This window comes from Phragmites australis, chromosome 8, assembly GCF_958298935.1.
Source record: "Phragmites australis chromosome 8, lpPhrAust1.1, whole genome shotgun sequence".
NCBI classification, from domain to species: domain Eukaryota; kingdom Viridiplantae; phylum Streptophyta; class Magnoliopsida; order Poales; family Poaceae; genus Phragmites; species Phragmites australis.
Genome location: NC_084928.1, coordinates 7,624,210 through 7,639,846, shown reverse-complemented (window position 1 = coordinate 7,639,846; position 15,637 = coordinate 7,624,210). Strand labels below are relative to the sequence as shown.

At 44.3% G+C, this 15,637-nt stretch overlaps 3 protein-coding genes across 3 annotated transcripts; 2 read left to right on the top strand and 1 right to left on the bottom strand.

The window, feature by feature from the left end:
- The first annotated feature begins 1,089 nt into the window (after positions 1-1,089).
- LOC133927569 (uncharacterized) lies at positions 1,090-3,538 on the top strand. The gene is made up of 5 exons (XM_062374032.1): positions 1,090-1,664; positions 1,757-2,161; positions 2,441-2,818; positions 2,920-2,983; positions 3,343-3,538. The coding sequence occupies exons 1-5, from the start codon at positions 1,541-1,543 to the stop codon at positions 3,536-3,538; spliced, it is 1,167 nt and encodes a 388-aa protein (XP_062230016.1). The 5' UTR covers positions 1,090-1,540.
- A 6,443-nt stretch (positions 3,539-9,981) lies between these two features.
- On the top strand, positions 9,982-12,566 carry LOC133926498 (pentatricopeptide repeat-containing protein At5g18475). Its single transcript, XM_062372472.1, has one exon. The coding sequence runs from the start codon at positions 10,105-10,107 to the stop codon at positions 11,611-11,613; it is 1,509 nt and encodes a 502-aa protein (XP_062228456.1). The 5' UTR covers positions 9,982-10,104; the 3' UTR covers positions 11,614-12,566.
- LOC133926499 (blue copper protein-like) lies at positions 12,550-13,812 on the bottom strand. Its single transcript, XM_062372473.1, has 2 exons — positions 13,239-13,812; positions 12,550-13,087 (listed from the first exon to the last, which is right to left on the bottom strand). Exons 1-2 carry the CDS (start codon positions 13,420-13,422, stop codon positions 12,822-12,824), a joined length of 450 nt encoding a protein of 149 aa, XP_062228457.1. The 5' UTR covers positions 13,423-13,812; the 3' UTR covers positions 12,550-12,821.
- Positions 13,813-15,637: the final 1,825 nt, after the last annotated feature.

The following is a 15,637-nucleotide window of genomic DNA, read 5'->3' as shown; positions in this document are numbered from 1 at the left end:
TGTGGACTAGGCTACACTAGACAGATAGTCCACGCAGGCCTGGCGCAGGCCTGGCCCAGACATGTTCAGTGATGGAGTTTTCTCTTTTTACATTTTTAAATCCGAAAACTATAAATACTAGTGCAGCATTACCGCGCCCAATGGCCGGTGGCCCTGCAGTTACTGTGTTCCATTGATATATCTCAAACCAAGCATACAATTTTACTTCTACATCGAAGCAATGGCACAGCAGCCAGTGCCTTGTATGCAAACTTAGCGTTGGTCAGCTATAAACAATGCTGACAATTTAAATTATATTGTGGAAGTCGTACTTATTTAAACATATCACCTGAGAGTGGAAGTATTACTTCTTTAAGTGTAATTTATAGCGGCATGTGTTAAACTCCCATACTAATTATTTGCATTGTACATGTTATCTTAGAAACACGGATACTCCACTCCGGTGCCGTATCCGCACCGGATGCGGTATCAGATACGGATACGCGGCCGATACGTATCCGTGGAGTATCCGTACGAAAATAATTAGAGAAAATATGGATACGTGGGCCAATACGTATTTCTGCTATTGCGGATACGGTCCAGCCCATTTGAAGCCTAACCTAACCTGCGCTACGGGCAGAGGCACGCACTGACGCACGGTTGGCTTCTCCAGCGGGCAGCGAGCACGAAGGCGGCGGCTACTCCACGCGCAGGCAGCGAACGGCCTTCCCCCGTTCCCCACCAGACGCACGAGTAGGCGGACGGCCTTCCCCCGTTCCCCGCCGGACGCACGAGCAGGCGGACGGCCTTCCCCCGTTCCCCGCCGGACACATGAGCAGGCGGACGGCCTTCCCCCGTTCCCCGCCGGACGCACGAGCAGACGGACTTCACGCTGCGGGCGGGCGGGCAGGCGCACGCGCAGGCAGGCGGGCGCTGCAGCGGCCGGCGCGCGGGAGAGCAGCGGCCGGCGCGCGGGAGAGCAGGCGCTGTAGCGGCCGGCGCGCGGGAGAGCAGCGCACGGCGCTCGGGCGAGCAGCGCACGGCGCACGGGCGGGCAGGCGCGCGGGAGAGCAGGCGCGCGGAGAGCAGCGCCGCGAGAACAGTGGCCGGTGCACGGGTGCGGGAGAGCTTCACTGGTTCATTCTCCTCTTTCTTCCCCTCCCATTTTCCCCCTCCCGATTGCCTTAGGTGCTTAGCAGTTTGCATTTAGCAGTGTTATCACCGATTCATCGTGATGGCGACCGAAGGTTCAAGTAGTGATGCTGCCGGTGGTGTTTCTGCAACATCGACAGATGTTAGAGCTCCATTGTGGGATCATGTCCACATTTTAGAGAGACCTAGAGCAAGGGGGGGCAATACTAGATGGAAGTGCAAGTATTGTCCATATGAAGGATTCAGTAGCTACACTCGAGTTGAAGCTCATTTGCTGCAGAAGAAGGAAAAGGGAGTGGGTATATGTCCGAAGGTGTCTATTGATTTGCTTAGCTAAATAAGAAGAGATGTTCTAAGGTGCAAAGAATTAGTAGAAAGGTCAAGACAGAGAACTGTGTCTTTGCCTACTATGGGTTCTTCATATGGTGGCAGCACGAACAAGAGAGGATCTGCAAGTGCATTGGAGAAATCTTGGGCAATGGAGGACCGTAAGCATTTGGATGCTCTAATTGCTAGATCATTCGATTCTGGAGGTATTCATTTTCATTGCAATACACTAATTTGCAATTTTAAGTTTTCTTTACTTGTGCAGTTGTGCTAATTCTGTTTTTTAATTGAATTACAGGGATATCTTTCAATTTTGCAAGAAATCCATATTTTCAACAAGCAATTTCCTTTGCTTGTAACCGCAACTTGGCGGGTTATAAAATGCCTAGGTACAACAAGCTTAGAACTTCGCTTCTGAAGCAAGAAAGAGGTCACATTGAGATGCTATTGCAGAGTTCAAAGAGCACATGGCAGGAGAAGGGAGTGACAATTTGCGCTGATGGATGGTCAGATCCGCAGAGGCGACCACTCATCAACTTTGTTGCTGTTTCTGAGAAGGCACCTATGTTCTTGAGGGCTGATAATTGTGAAGGGCAAGTAAAGACAAAAGAATACATTGCTGAGAAGATGAAGTCTGTTATTGAAGAAGTGGGTCGTCAAAATGTGGTACAAATCATCACAGACAATGCTGCAAATTGCAAAGGTGCGGGTCTTCTTATTGAAGCTGAATATGAGAATATATTCTGGACACCATGTGTTGTGCATACTCTCAATCTTGCTTTGAAAAGTATTTGTGAGCCAAAACTCCCAAAGAATGAAGAGGAGGAATTTGTTTGGAAACAACTTGAATTTATACATGTTATTAAAAGTGAAGCCCAAATCATCAAGAATTTTATAATGAACCATGGCATGCGGCTTTCTATGTTCAATGAGTTGAGCCATTTGAAGCTACTAGGTATTGCTGAAACACGATTTGCATCAGTTGTGTGTATGTTGAAACGGATGGTGGAGGTAAAAATGCCTCTTAAGCAAATGGTAATTAGTGAAGCATGGGACATTTACAAAGATGATGCTCAAACAGCAGCTCTAGTCCATGACAAGGTATTGAGTGAGGTTTGGTGGAGGAATGTGGAGTATATACTTAAGATTACTACTCCTATCTATGAGATAATACGTGTGGCGAACACTAACACACCATGTCTTCACTTGATTTATGAGATGTGGGATTCTATGATTGAGAAAGTGAAGAAAGAGATATATCAATGGGAAGGAAATAAACCAGATGAGGAGTCGGACTTGTACTTGGTTATTCATAAGATATTAGTTGATAGGTGGACAAAAGGTAATAATCCACTTCATTGTATGGCTCATTCACTCAACCCAAGGTAATAATCAATACTTGCTATCTTGCTTATGTTTATAGCTCGATTGCTAATTCACTTGCCTATGTTTATATTGTAGATATTATAGCCAACAGTGGCTACATGGAGGTGTTGGTCGTGTACCTCCACACAAGGACAAAGAGGTATCGAAAATGAGGATGACATGCTTCAAGAAGTACTTCCGCATACCAACATAATTGTCTCAAGTGAAAGAAGAATACGCAAGGTTCTCTAGTTGTTCCGAACAATTCAATGATCCTGACTCCCTCCATGATAGATGGTTTGTTTCTCCCATGACTTGGTGGACAAATCATGGACAGTCTGTTCCTTTATTGATGAATTTGGCCATCAAATTGGTTAGCCAACCAACCTCATCTTCCTGCTGTGAGAGAAATTGGAGTACATATAGCTTCATTCATAGTGTCAAAAGAAATGCCCTAACTCCAGAGCGTGCTGAAGATTTGGTCTATGTGCACTCAAATTTGAGACATCTCTCAAGAAGGACTGATGATTACAAGAAAGGGGAATCAAGGATGTGGGATGTGGGAGGAGATTCTTTTGAATCTCTAAGTGGTTTAGGAATTCTTGAAGTGGCTAACCTTTCTCTTGATGAGCCTGAATTGCAAGCCGTGTCTTTTGGAGATGTGGAGGCTGATATTTGGGAAAATGAAGATGAAGCAAATCCTGAACAAACCTAGTTGGATACTTGGATGAACTTGCAAGCTACTATCCTAGCTATTATGTTATGTAATAGAACTTAAGTAGAACTTGCTATTTGCTATGTTGAACTTCTATGTTTTATTGTGTGAGCTACTATCTACTAAACTTTCCAATTTGCTATTCGTGAGATTGTGTTTCTTATATGTTCTTATGTGTGATGACCCAAATGGCAGCTACTTATTTTTAATAAAATATTATTGAAACGTATCCGCGTATCGAGATTTTTGGAAAAAAGACGTATCGGTATCGGTCCGATACCGATACACGTATCCGTATCCGTGTAACCTAGCATGTTATATAAAAAGATAAACTATCACGTGAGGAAGAACATAACATGGAGCAAGCATACAATAGGTACATACCTGCTAAAATATATTTGGAAACAAATAGTGGCATGATATTTCTGAAAATAATAAATGGTTAGGTAAACAAAAACTGTAGTCAATCACCTCAGGATGCTGAGTAACAAATATCACGATTTCCTGAAAGATAGTAGATTGGGATCTGTGTCTTTGTTCTTTGTTCATTCAAGCTGAATATGTAGATGATTTTACAAAAAAGATCCTATGTATTTGTATAAGGAAAAATAGCCTCTTATAGCACGATTGAGCACACCTTAATATAATGTTAGTGAACCGGATGTGCGCATCGTGCGTGCTTCTGCTACTCGATGGTCCTAGGCAAGGATGTGGTCATCACTGTCATTTCAACAATGTATTTTGCATGACAATTGGGGTGCATTAATTTAACAGAGCTGCAAAGCACCTACGATATATTCAATTTTCCAAGTATTGATGCACCCGCTTTAATGAAAACCTATAATTAGCACTACATGTAATCATTTTCAAAGACAACAATGGTTATATGAAGGCATATTCAGTTAACAGAAATCATGGTATAGGCCATCCAGCTTCAGAATTATTTGTGGTAAGCATGACATAACATCATTCAGCAGACTGAAACACTGAAGATATACGTTCCTTTGTAACCGGGCTTCACATACAGCAAAGAGCAGACACCAATTTTATTGTGTAATGCATGCTCCTTTCTTACATCCATTTTGTTCTTATAGAGTTTGCCTCTAAAAATTCTTCTTCTACACTACACAAACCCGCAGATAAACTTTGCATTAGAATTACTTAATTTGATTCTCTTTTAAATTTAATTTTGACATGACCACAAATGCTAAGCTTCCCAGAATGGATCCTCTCTAGTAAAAGGAAGCATGCAAACTCTGAACAAATATATTCTGGTCTTCTCAGTATGTTACGTAACCGTGAATGAAATAAGCCTGAAGGCAGAAACTTGTGTCAAACTTAAGACCTGAAATTTGATAAATGCTAAGAAAATTCAGAGCTTTGAGTATGCATATCAACAAAGCTTAATTAGACAACTGAAAAATGCTAGTAGCTACATCAAACCTGTAGATAACATCATGCTATATTTCCATCCTTACAGTCCCAGCCATGGCATCCAAGGTTCAGGATTAACCTTCTAACTTGATTTACATATATAACAGGTTTAGCAAATTGGGTATGATAGTGACTTACTGCATCCATGTACAGCAAGCACCATTCATGTACTTGTTACTTGCTATAAAAAAATCATTTCTCGAATATAATGGTAACTATTGCATTCAGATTATAACTTCATTAGAGAGAGTGGGGCATCACTTTCATTTGTTAGTATATCATTCATACAAAGAACTGATATATGCATTGTACCATAAGTACCTAAGATGCTCTGCTTGATCTACTATGGTCTATGCTGAAGGATAACTGAAATCTGAATTGGTACAATGTCCTATACACTGAACTTTTCCCCTTACCATACTTCACATATGGCCTATGGTGTGATTTGTTGTCCTTATAGGGTTTTGGTTGTATGGATTGTATATGCAGGTTAAGAGGATTTATATTTGTTGAGAAGAAGATTGCTTAGTTGGTTGTATTTGTCTGAATAAACTGAGCTGAGTTGAGGTTGCGATTGGGTGCTCGTATGAAGGTCATTTTGTGACACTGATAAGTGGATCCGTTTGCATGAGCGTATACAGCAGTATGCATCCATTAGACCAGGTTACAGACGTACATTTGCATCCGTCAGACCAGGTTACAAACATACATTTGCATCCATCGGACCAGACTGAAACTGTACATGTAGACAACTAAACATGTTTCTCTACGAGATTATACATATCCGCCAAGTCAGGATCCTCCTATGCGGGAACCAATCACCCCTTACATCTCCAAAATTTCATAGCACCGGGATATATCAATGGTAGTCGGCCCTAGGATTCACCCAAAGAGTACCAAAAAGGCCATACGATCTCTAATCCTTCTAGTAGTTTGGGAAATCTGAAAAGAGCGTAATGCGAGAATTTTTCAGCACAAAGAATATTGTCAATATGTTTGCTGGCCAAGATAAAAGAAACCAGAAATTAGACCTGGGCAGGTGCCAACCGCCGTACGATGATCATAGTGAGAGAATAGTCCATGTTTAAACCTTTGTTTTCCCCCTTCTCTTTGGCATTTGGGCTCCCAAGGCCAATAGCTGTATAAATTTCTTCTTTATTAAATGAAATTGACACCTTCTAATGCTAGTTCATTAAAAAATATCTTGGAGCCTTGGTGTAAGACCCCCGTTACCGGGATCTCGTGTGCCTCTTATATCAGTCCCTAGATTACGTAGCTGATACGTACAGTATAACAGTCATCGTATCACAGTCAAACTTCATACATTATAGAAAGGCTCAGAATACAAAAGGTTAAAAACCATATTGTACAATACAAGCTTGGCCTAGAACCCATCAAAATACACAACGAAACAAAAGCCCAAGCCACAAACAGTGAGGGTGCGAATGTGACTTTAGAGACTACTCTTCATCCTCGGATTCACCTGAATGACAGCAAGAGAGAATACGAAAGGTACTCAAAAAGTCCTATACTACTTCAAAGTGTTGATAGATGCATATAGGAGTATTTCAAGGGCAAGGCTTTGTTTTAGTTTTAGCGTAAAGCAATTTTACATAGTGTTCAGTGGTATCATCATGTAATGACTTTAAAACAGTTCGTGTAATTCAAAAATCAGTAACAAGCTATATCTGGGGGTTTTCGGTCCTGAGAGGGGCTACACCTCACTCCGCAGTCCCTATTATCACATCTGGTGTACCTATAGTACCACATAGCTTCTGACGGATTAAGCTAGGAACCACATCACATGAACACCTAGTCCACACACTCACTCATCAAGACATACGCACCCGGAGTCTATTCAAGCGTGACCATGCCTTCGCACATCCATGATCGTGGACACAACTATTTAAATAGATTTACACTCTACAGAGGTTGTACAGCTTTACCCACGCGATATGCTCAGCCTCCAACAGTAGTCACCAGAGAAGCGAATCATACCGAGACCCTTCAAACATCTTTCCTGCCGGGCTTTTCCATGAGACACGCCAAGTGCCAGAGCTGCATGTTCTGAAGGCCAGCTTCCCTTTTTAAGCCTAAACTGGTTTCTAAAACCTCCAAACAGCGGGACAGATGGACACTTGGCTGCTCGCTGCTCTCAGCCTCCTGGTATGATACCCAACTCAGTACGGTGAAGAAAAAATCAAATCCTACCCCTACAGGACGCATGGTTGCACGGAGGTGGCTAAAAACGGCGTTGTAAGACTCGGTCCTTAAGCAGCCGGGCCAGACATCTTCATTAGCAATGAATACCACCAGGTAACTCAAGCCCTAAAGAGCATCCTCCCTGGAGGACCACTTTGTCTGCCCACGACAAAATAATTTTCACCCATTTTTACACATCTCCCATCATATCCCATATGACATCAAAGATTTCACAACCATCACGGGATTCACAACCATCAACGATTCATGGTATATGAGTTAATATTGACCATGGTAAATCATCATCTCCGAGGAGATGCATTTTAAAAGCGACGTCACCGAGAAGACGTATTCAATCTTGAGCATGCTAGATATCAATGCATTGTCCATTGTTATTATAGTTAACAATATGTAATCCTAGGGTGATATGTATACTGGATGATAACATTTATGACATGACAAGTGTTTAATAGGATTAATTAGTGTAAGTGGTCTGTAAAAGCGCAATACATAGCACATATGATAATATGTCAAGTTTTAGTTGTTCATGTAGATTATTTGAAAACATAAGTTCAATATGATCAAGGAATTATGACTTTTATTCTCCGGAGTTTTCCTCGAAGTCTTGGTTGAAATCGGGGCATGGGCGGACCCACCATGATGCATGGGTATTCAATTGAATACCCAACTTTTTTGAAAAAAATTAAGTATATAGCATATATACTACGTATATATATCTTTGCTGCTTCAATTCATCAGACCACTCAGCAAATTGTAAACTAATTGTTTTAGTAAACTAATAAAAGTGATTTCACTAATTTTGGGGTGTTATAGATTAGTTATGAATTAATCTATCTGCAACATATTTACTCAATCCTGCACGTTACAATAACTATTTCAAGATTTCATGTATTTTTACAATATAGAGGATCATGTAAGAAGACTAAAAAATTTTGTTTCATAATTTTTGGATTAGTAAATAATTAACTATGCATTTAACTCGAATTAATAAATGAGTTGCACGTTTTTCTTTTTTTTCAAACTTACTCTCCATGTAATATGATGTAAAGGATATTATTTTTGAAAACAAATTTCACAAAAGGTCTTATAATTGTCTCTAGTTTTTTTTTAGAATTTTTTGTGAATTTTTTAAATTTTTGGACGTGTTTTTGCAACAAAATCAAATCTTTAGGGGTTTTTTTTTGCAACAAAACAATTTTTGGAGGGGAAAGTTAAAATCCAAGTGACTTTAGGGGGGGTTTGCATTTTTCCCTAACTGAAAAGAGCCCACATAGCAACAAATATCAGGTATTTATGATCTTTATGTTGTGACTACCCAGTTCGGCAATCAGCAGTTGAGCGTAAATTTTTTTGTGCAAGTTAAGGATAGTGACATCATTAAACGCTTCCAAGCCATAAAGGAACACAAAGTTAAATTGTAATTTTGTTTAAATGCTTTGTAATTTCTTTTAATTAGTTGAAACTTCTCTACTATGAACAATTTATACTTTAAAATTTACGCTACTATGGACTTCTCGTATTTTGGATTGAACATTTTTTTTAATACTGAATACCCAATCGCTAAATCCTGGGTCCGCCACTGAATCGGGGTCTTCCACGCTTCTAACACTTCCTGCGTAGAACTCGCAGAAGTCGTGCTTTTTTGCATTTATAACCCCGATCAATAACGAGCTATACTAGAGAAGAATCAAATAACACCAAATGGAAAGTCAAATGAGCCATATTAGATATCACAATGTGAAAGATAAGTAGATCTTGATTTTAGACGAATTTCAGCGAAAGAATCGCTAAAATCGGAGCCACAACGGAGAAGTTATCGCTCCCGAAAGATTTAATTAGAAATTAAATCTAGAAATTACGAAATAGTAATGTTCATATGTAGGACCCATAGGTGGGGCCTATTGAACAGTAGCCTAGGTTCACAGAAACAGTAACTCGGTGGGATCCATATGAACAATAATTGGTTGGGCCGAAATAGGTTTGGATTTGGTCGGATTTGGGCCTAGATGGACCAGGTCAAGCTTAAGCTGCATCGTACTAGGCTACACAATACTGACTCACTCGAGTTAAACTGATTGGCTAACGAGCTATGTAAGTAGACCGATCCACTAAGCAGCCCATTTGACGGCTGGGTCAGACAGGCCGGCTGGCCACTAGGCCGAGCCAAGGCTGACCAATATCTTCGCTGGCCAAGAATTTTTCAGCACAAAGAATATTATCAATGTCGTTGCTGACCAAGATAAAAGAAGCCAGAAATTAGATTTTGGTGGGTGCCAGCCGCCTTGCGATGATCATAGCGAGAGAATAACCCATGTTTATATCTCTGTTTTCCTTTTTTTTTGGCTTTTGGGCTCCCTAGCCAATAGCTGTATAAATCTCTTTTTCATTAAATGAAATTGACACCTTCTAATACCAGTTCGTTAAAAAAAATAGTTTGTAGCCTTGGGCTATAGATGTATTCTTAGTTGCCCACTTTATAGCATGACCTTGATTCAGGTTCACATATCGGTTGCTTTTAATACCCTCTATAATACTACAGAGTATCACAGCCACGCCCTTTGTCCGCCGCTCCCTCACCGTATGCCTCTGCCCCTTGCCGTTGTACCAGTGTAGTGGCTGTGTAGCCCAGGCTGCCGCCCGTTCGGCGCCCACGCCCGCACGTCGTTCCCCCGCACTGCAGTCGGTCCCGTCCCACCGGCGGCTGGCGCTAGGCGCTAGTCCACCTGCCGTTTTGGCCGTCAAACCACGCCGCGGCCGCAGCAAACCGTGCCAAAACCTCACGGGTTCGCTCATTTCAGCTGGCACCCGCGCCGCGCGGCTGAGCCCATATCGGCATCTCCCCCTCCTCCACGAGAGAGGCCGAGACAAACGGCCAAACCGACGACGCCTCCGTCCGTCCCCCGCCGGCCATGAAACCCCCGTCCGCGGCCACCAAGCCTCCGCTCCCGTGGATCTCCCCACTCCAGTACCGCAACCCCGCCCGCGCGGCGCCGCCCTCCCCTCCTCCTCCTCCGCCGCCCTCCCCGCCGCCGCCGCCGCGCTACCTCCACCACCCGGAGCTGGCCCGCCTCATCGCCTCCTCCCACTCCGCGCAGCGCGCGCTCGACCTCTTCAACGCCGCCGCCTCTCAGCGCGGGTTCTCCCACACCCCCGCCACCTTCTCCGCGCTCCTCGTCCGCCTCGCTCGCGCGCGCCTACCGCACGCCGCCGCCGCCGTCCTCCGCCGCGCCGCCTCCGAGCCCTGCAGGTTCCAGGAGCCGCAGTTCCTGCCGCTCGTTCGCCTCCTCCCACCCGACCGCGCGCTCACTCTCCTCCGCCTCCTCCCCACGCTGCTCCGCCAGAGCCGCGTCTCGCACAAGGCCCTCGCCGTCTGCCTCGACCGCCTCGTCTCCTCCCACCGGCCCGACGTCCTCACCGAACTGCTACTCGACCTGCGCGACCCCCGCAACAAGTACCTTCCCAAGCCCAATACCTGCGTCTACAACATCCTCATCAAGCACTACGTCAAAAACGGCGAATTGGAGACCGCGTTCAAAGTGCTCGACGAAATGCGTGAGTACACCTGCGCGGATGTGAGGCCAAACTTGATCACCTATTCAACCTTGATCGGTGGGCTCTGTCGTGGGGGTAAGATGAAGGAAGCATTTGACCTATTTGAGGAGATGATCGAGAAGGACCGCATCGTGCCAGATCAGCTGACCTACAATGTGATCATCGACGGATTCTGTAGGCTGGGGCAGCTGGAGAAGGCACATGCAATCTTTGGATTTATGAGGAGGAATGAGTGCGAGCCAAATGCTTTCAACTACGCCACTCTGATTAATGGACACTGCAAGAAAGGGGAAGTTGAGGCCGCGAGGGTGGTGTTCGAGGAAATGAGAAGTGCTGGTGTGGAGCCAGATGCTGTCAGCTACACGGCACTGATTGGTTGCCTTTGTAGGCATGGGAGCGTGGATGAGGGCATCAATCTTGTTCTGGAGATGAAGGAGAAGGGGTGTAGGGCTGATGTTGTCACATACAATCTGGTGATCGAGGGGCTGTGTAAAGATGGGCGGATGGTGGAGGCGATGGACCTGCTTGAGAGCGTGCCACTGGAAGGAGTTCGGTTGAATGTCGCGAGCTATCGGATTGTTATGAATTGCTTGTGCTCCCGTTGGGAGATGGATAAGGCGGTTGGCTTGCTGGGGCTGATGCTTGGACGAGGGTTTTTACCGCACTATGCAGCCTCAAACAACCTGTTGATTGGTCTGTGTGATGTCGGACGAGTAGCGGATGCGATGGTCGCATTGTATGGATTGGCTGATATGGGGTTCATGCCAGGGGCCAGTTGTTGGGAAAGGCTTATCGAGGCTGTGTGCCGGGAGAGAAAGCAAAGGAGATCTATTGAGCTGCTGGATGTCTTGATTGGTGAAGGTTGAGCAAATGAACTCACAGCAGCGTGGATTTGTTTGACTGATTTGATCACCCCAAGGGGAGATGAGGTGAACCAGATCTGAAGACCTCTCCAACAATGCAGCGATGATACTAGTAAGAAAAAATCACCTCCACAAAGGATGAACATGCATGAGCGTCTCAGACAAACAATTTTGACAGGGGATACTTCCATTTCCACTGCACAGTGGAAATAACAGCAGTTTTACAGGATTGAATGGAAGTTCAGCAACGAAGAAAAGACTACCTGGCCCCACTGCTGACAGCAAGAAACAGGACCTAGCACAAGTTTATCTTACAGAACAAGCCATTACATCCAAAAGATATCAACCATCAAGACTCAAGAGACAAGGACCCCATAACATCGTCAGGCTCAACTTCATAGTTCTGCGAAGTGTTGTCATTGGGGAGGTAGTCCAGCATGAGGTGGGGGGGGGGGGGGGGGCGCAGGTTTGACACCCAAACCTGCCTTGCCGTCGTCGGCTCTGGCAAACAAAGATACATTACCAGGGATAACCCAAGGGGGCGTGATCTTCAACAGGACCATGTTTGCTGCGAAACTTCAACCGGGCCAGTTATCAAGCTGGTTTAGATAGAAACCACAATCATCAAAATAGCTTTCTTTGGTGACATTTTTTGGCGGGTAGTGGGGGTGTTCTTCAGAGGGTGCCCGGCGAAGCATTATTTTTTATGACAACATAAAGGGGGCCTCCCCATTTAAAATACCCTCCCCTACTTTTTACTTCATGCAACTAATGCTAATTGTAATTTACTCCTTTTTTGGAGGTAGTACCTGTATGATCCATGATTGCTTCGTGGTTTAGAAACAGGGGAACTTATGGTTTAACTTTGGTGATTTCGAATGTAAATTGTCAGGAAAGACTGCAAGTGTATTGTTCGGTTGAAACAACGAGGCAGCTTAATGCAACAACTACTCGTAGTTCCTCATTCTCAGTACATTCTCCCTTTGTAACAAGTTAACAGCACTTGACAATTCACTAGGACACTCCTTTGTTCAACCAACCATTCATGCATAAATAACACAGATTACAAATACACCACACAACACATTATGGATACAACAATTGATAACTTACAAGCAAGCGTGACGATCGAACCAGAATCAGAAGGTGGCATGCAGAAGAAGGTGAGGACGGCATCGGTCGATCGGCTGCCGCCGCCGCTGCCTGGCGGGTCAGTCGTCACGGCATGCAGAGCTCTTGGGCTTCACGATGAACTTCATCTGCCCCATGGTGCAGTGGAGTCCGCCGCGTTCGCCGCAGACGAAGTAGTGTGGCCTGCGCTTCTTGAGCACGAACTCGAAGCCCGAGCCGGCGCCCTGCATGACGCCGGCCACCAGCTTGGCCGCCTTGAGGTTACAGGACTGGTAGTCCGCCGCGTTGCGCATGAGGTACACGCTGTGCGCGTGCACCGTCGCGTTCGGCGGGTTGTACATGAAAACTGCATGCACGGCATCCAAATTTCAGGCGCGGAAAACAAGTTTAATATCTTCCGTCAACTGACGCCGAGGCAGAAGAAACATATCGACAAACGCGTAGCAAGCTCTGCTGTGAAATGTCCTGTCAGTGTAAGTGAAAGTTGGTACGCATACCGAGGCTGTCGTTCTGGAAGAAGGGGCCCTTCTTGATCACCCAGTCCGTGTAGTTGTACCCCCAGGTCCACCGCGCCGCGTCCCCGACGACGAACCGCTCCGCGCGGGACGCCTCGGGCACGAGCACCAGCAGCGCCAGGACGGCCGCGGCCACCAGCGCTGCGCCAGGACGACTCGCCTCCATCTCAGCTAGCTCTCAACGCAGCACAAGCAAGGCTCTATATATCACGCGTGCTAGCTCCAAGAAGGCAAGAACTCACTTAACCACTGCGCTTGTTGCTAGCTCAGCTTAATCTGAGGCTTTGGCTTGTGTCGGGCATGACATGGCGCGCGTATAAATAGGGGGAGATCAGCGGCCGGTTCGAATGCTGATCAGGACGCGCGCGTGATGATGGCGCAAAGTTGACCGCGCCGGCCGGGCTCGATCGGGGGGCCGGGACGGGAGAGATCCGGAGAAGCTCGCTGGTGCGCCAAGTCGTCGGTTCTGGATCACACGATCGGCGTTAGTAGTTTTCGGTTAAAGCAGCACGCACTTGGTGCGCCATTAGCGGTCGTGCTTAGTGGCGGTGTTCGCTGGGGGTTGGTGATAAGCTTAAGGGTATCAGCAGTGAAATTTAGGAGTCTGATACTCTTACCTTTAAGCATTTTTAGAGTTAGAGCTCTATTAAGTAGACTTTAAATTTCATCGTTGATACCCTTAGCTTCGTTCCAATAATTTGTAGCGCTAGAGTTAAAAGTACAATGTGTTTAGTGAACTGTTTTATTTTTATTTTAAATTAAAAATATAAGTTTAAACTATTTTTATTTTAATCTATAAACTCAAAATTTGAAGTTGAACCGGAAGCTAGAGTCTTAACAAACGGAGTTCAGTACTAAGTAGTAGTATCTATCTACCGCCTCCGCTTTTCCATGCCTCGCCGGAGATGTGTCCCCGTGGTGTGATTACTGTAGAGAATTAGGGTGGTGAGAGATGATTAAGCATGGTGTAGTTGCAGCATGCACATGCATGCTAGCTTCATGATCACGTCATGCTTAGAGTGCTGCTTTGGTCAGTAATCAGGTGGTACTGAGTATATAACTTTGCAGCTGTGATTATTAACCGGAACGCCGTATTGGTTGAGTGAATTTCTAACTAGCGAGTCCGTGTTTCACGACCACCGTCAAGCCCTCAATGGTAAATCAAGGACTGCATGCTCAAGGTCAGCTTGTGGTCAAGAATTCCTCGACGTTTTCAGCACGCGATCTGACCATTTTGCCCACTTGTTGGGGGCGTTTATTGGAAAATCGCTTACCTTCGAATCTCTTATAATATGCTCTGATCCAGCCACGGATTTCGTCTATAATGCGTGCACGTTCCAACAACCACAGCGCAAGGGAAGTCTCATTTTAAGCGTCACGCCAACATCACGCGTGCACAGTAATCACTCTTTGTTTGTGATCTACAAAACAGCAGCGGAAAGTGTACTGCATATCATAAGAGTGAGCCCTTTCTCCGTTTCACAGTTGATATGTAAGGCTAGCGTAACGTAAGTTTTGTATTTTTTTAATTACTAGATTGATCTAAAACATTGAAAAACTAAATATTTATTCACATCTAGTTAAACGAATGAAAAAATAAATTAAATAGAGACTCAAAACTAACAATTAGTTACCTACATATATCCGTACTACCATAGGTTTAGAGAACACTGTGCTATGACACTATTTGTAGGGGTGGAGTATTATTGTGGCTAGGATGAGTTGTGGTTCATTTAGCCTAATAAATTTTTATATTTTATAGTATATTTTAAATTCAATCTCTAATATTTTATTGATTCGACACCTTATAATCCAATTAAAACTTATTTAATTTGTCCCTTCTGAATTTCAATCCAAGCTCCCGTCACTTGATATCATCCACACATTTTGGTGGTGTAGTATATGTAGCTTGGAAGACAAGATTACATGGTGCGGAGCTTAATGATCGTAGATCCATGATATACATTCGATTGGCTCATCTTTCGGGACCGGCCATTCCGAGAGCGGTAGCATAGAGTACATACCACCCGGTTCCGCCTTCCATTTATTTCCTTGGTTGATGGTACATGCCATACGAGGAATGATTAGTTATTTCTTCGTTCGGTCTCTAACATGTATTTTGACAGCTACTTTTTCTAAACATTTATTATTAAAAATTACTGAAAATATAGTTATTTGAAAGTATTTTTCATAATAAATCTACCAATACCAACAAATAGTTATATATATATACACACACATTTGTTTCAAATCCACAAACACATACTGGATAGATTATTCTGTTGAGGATGGGCAGACTATGCTAGCCTAAAATAAAAAATTTCTACCGTATTTACCTAGAAAATTATACTAGTAGAAGATCATAGATCGTTACCGCTCGA

Bases quoted from the DNA above. Each gene is read 5' to 3' on its own strand.
- LOC133927569 (XM_062374032.1), top strand. From the start codon at position 1,541: ATGGGTTCTTCATATGGTGGCAGCACGAACAAGAGAGGATCTGCAAGT. The intron at 1,665-1,756 runs GTATTCATTTTC...ATTGAATTACAG, and splicing joins TAGATCATTCGATTCTGGAG to GGATATCTTTCAATTTTGCA. The intron at 2,819-2,919 runs GTATGGCTCATT...TTTATATTGTAG, and splicing joins AGGTAATAATCCACTTCATT to ATATTATAGCCAACAGTGGC.
- LOC133926498 (XM_062372472.1), top strand. From the start codon at position 10,105: ATGAAACCCCCGTCCGCGGCCACCAAGCCTCCGCTCCCGTGGATCTCC.
- LOC133926499 (XM_062372473.1), bottom strand. From the start codon at position 13,422: ATGGAGGCGAGTCGTCCTGGCGCAGCGCTGGTGGCCGCGGCCGTCCTG. The intron at 13,088-13,238 runs GTATGCGTACCA...CCGTGCATGCAG, and splicing joins CTTCCAGAACGACAGCCTCG to TTTTCATGTACAACCCGCCG.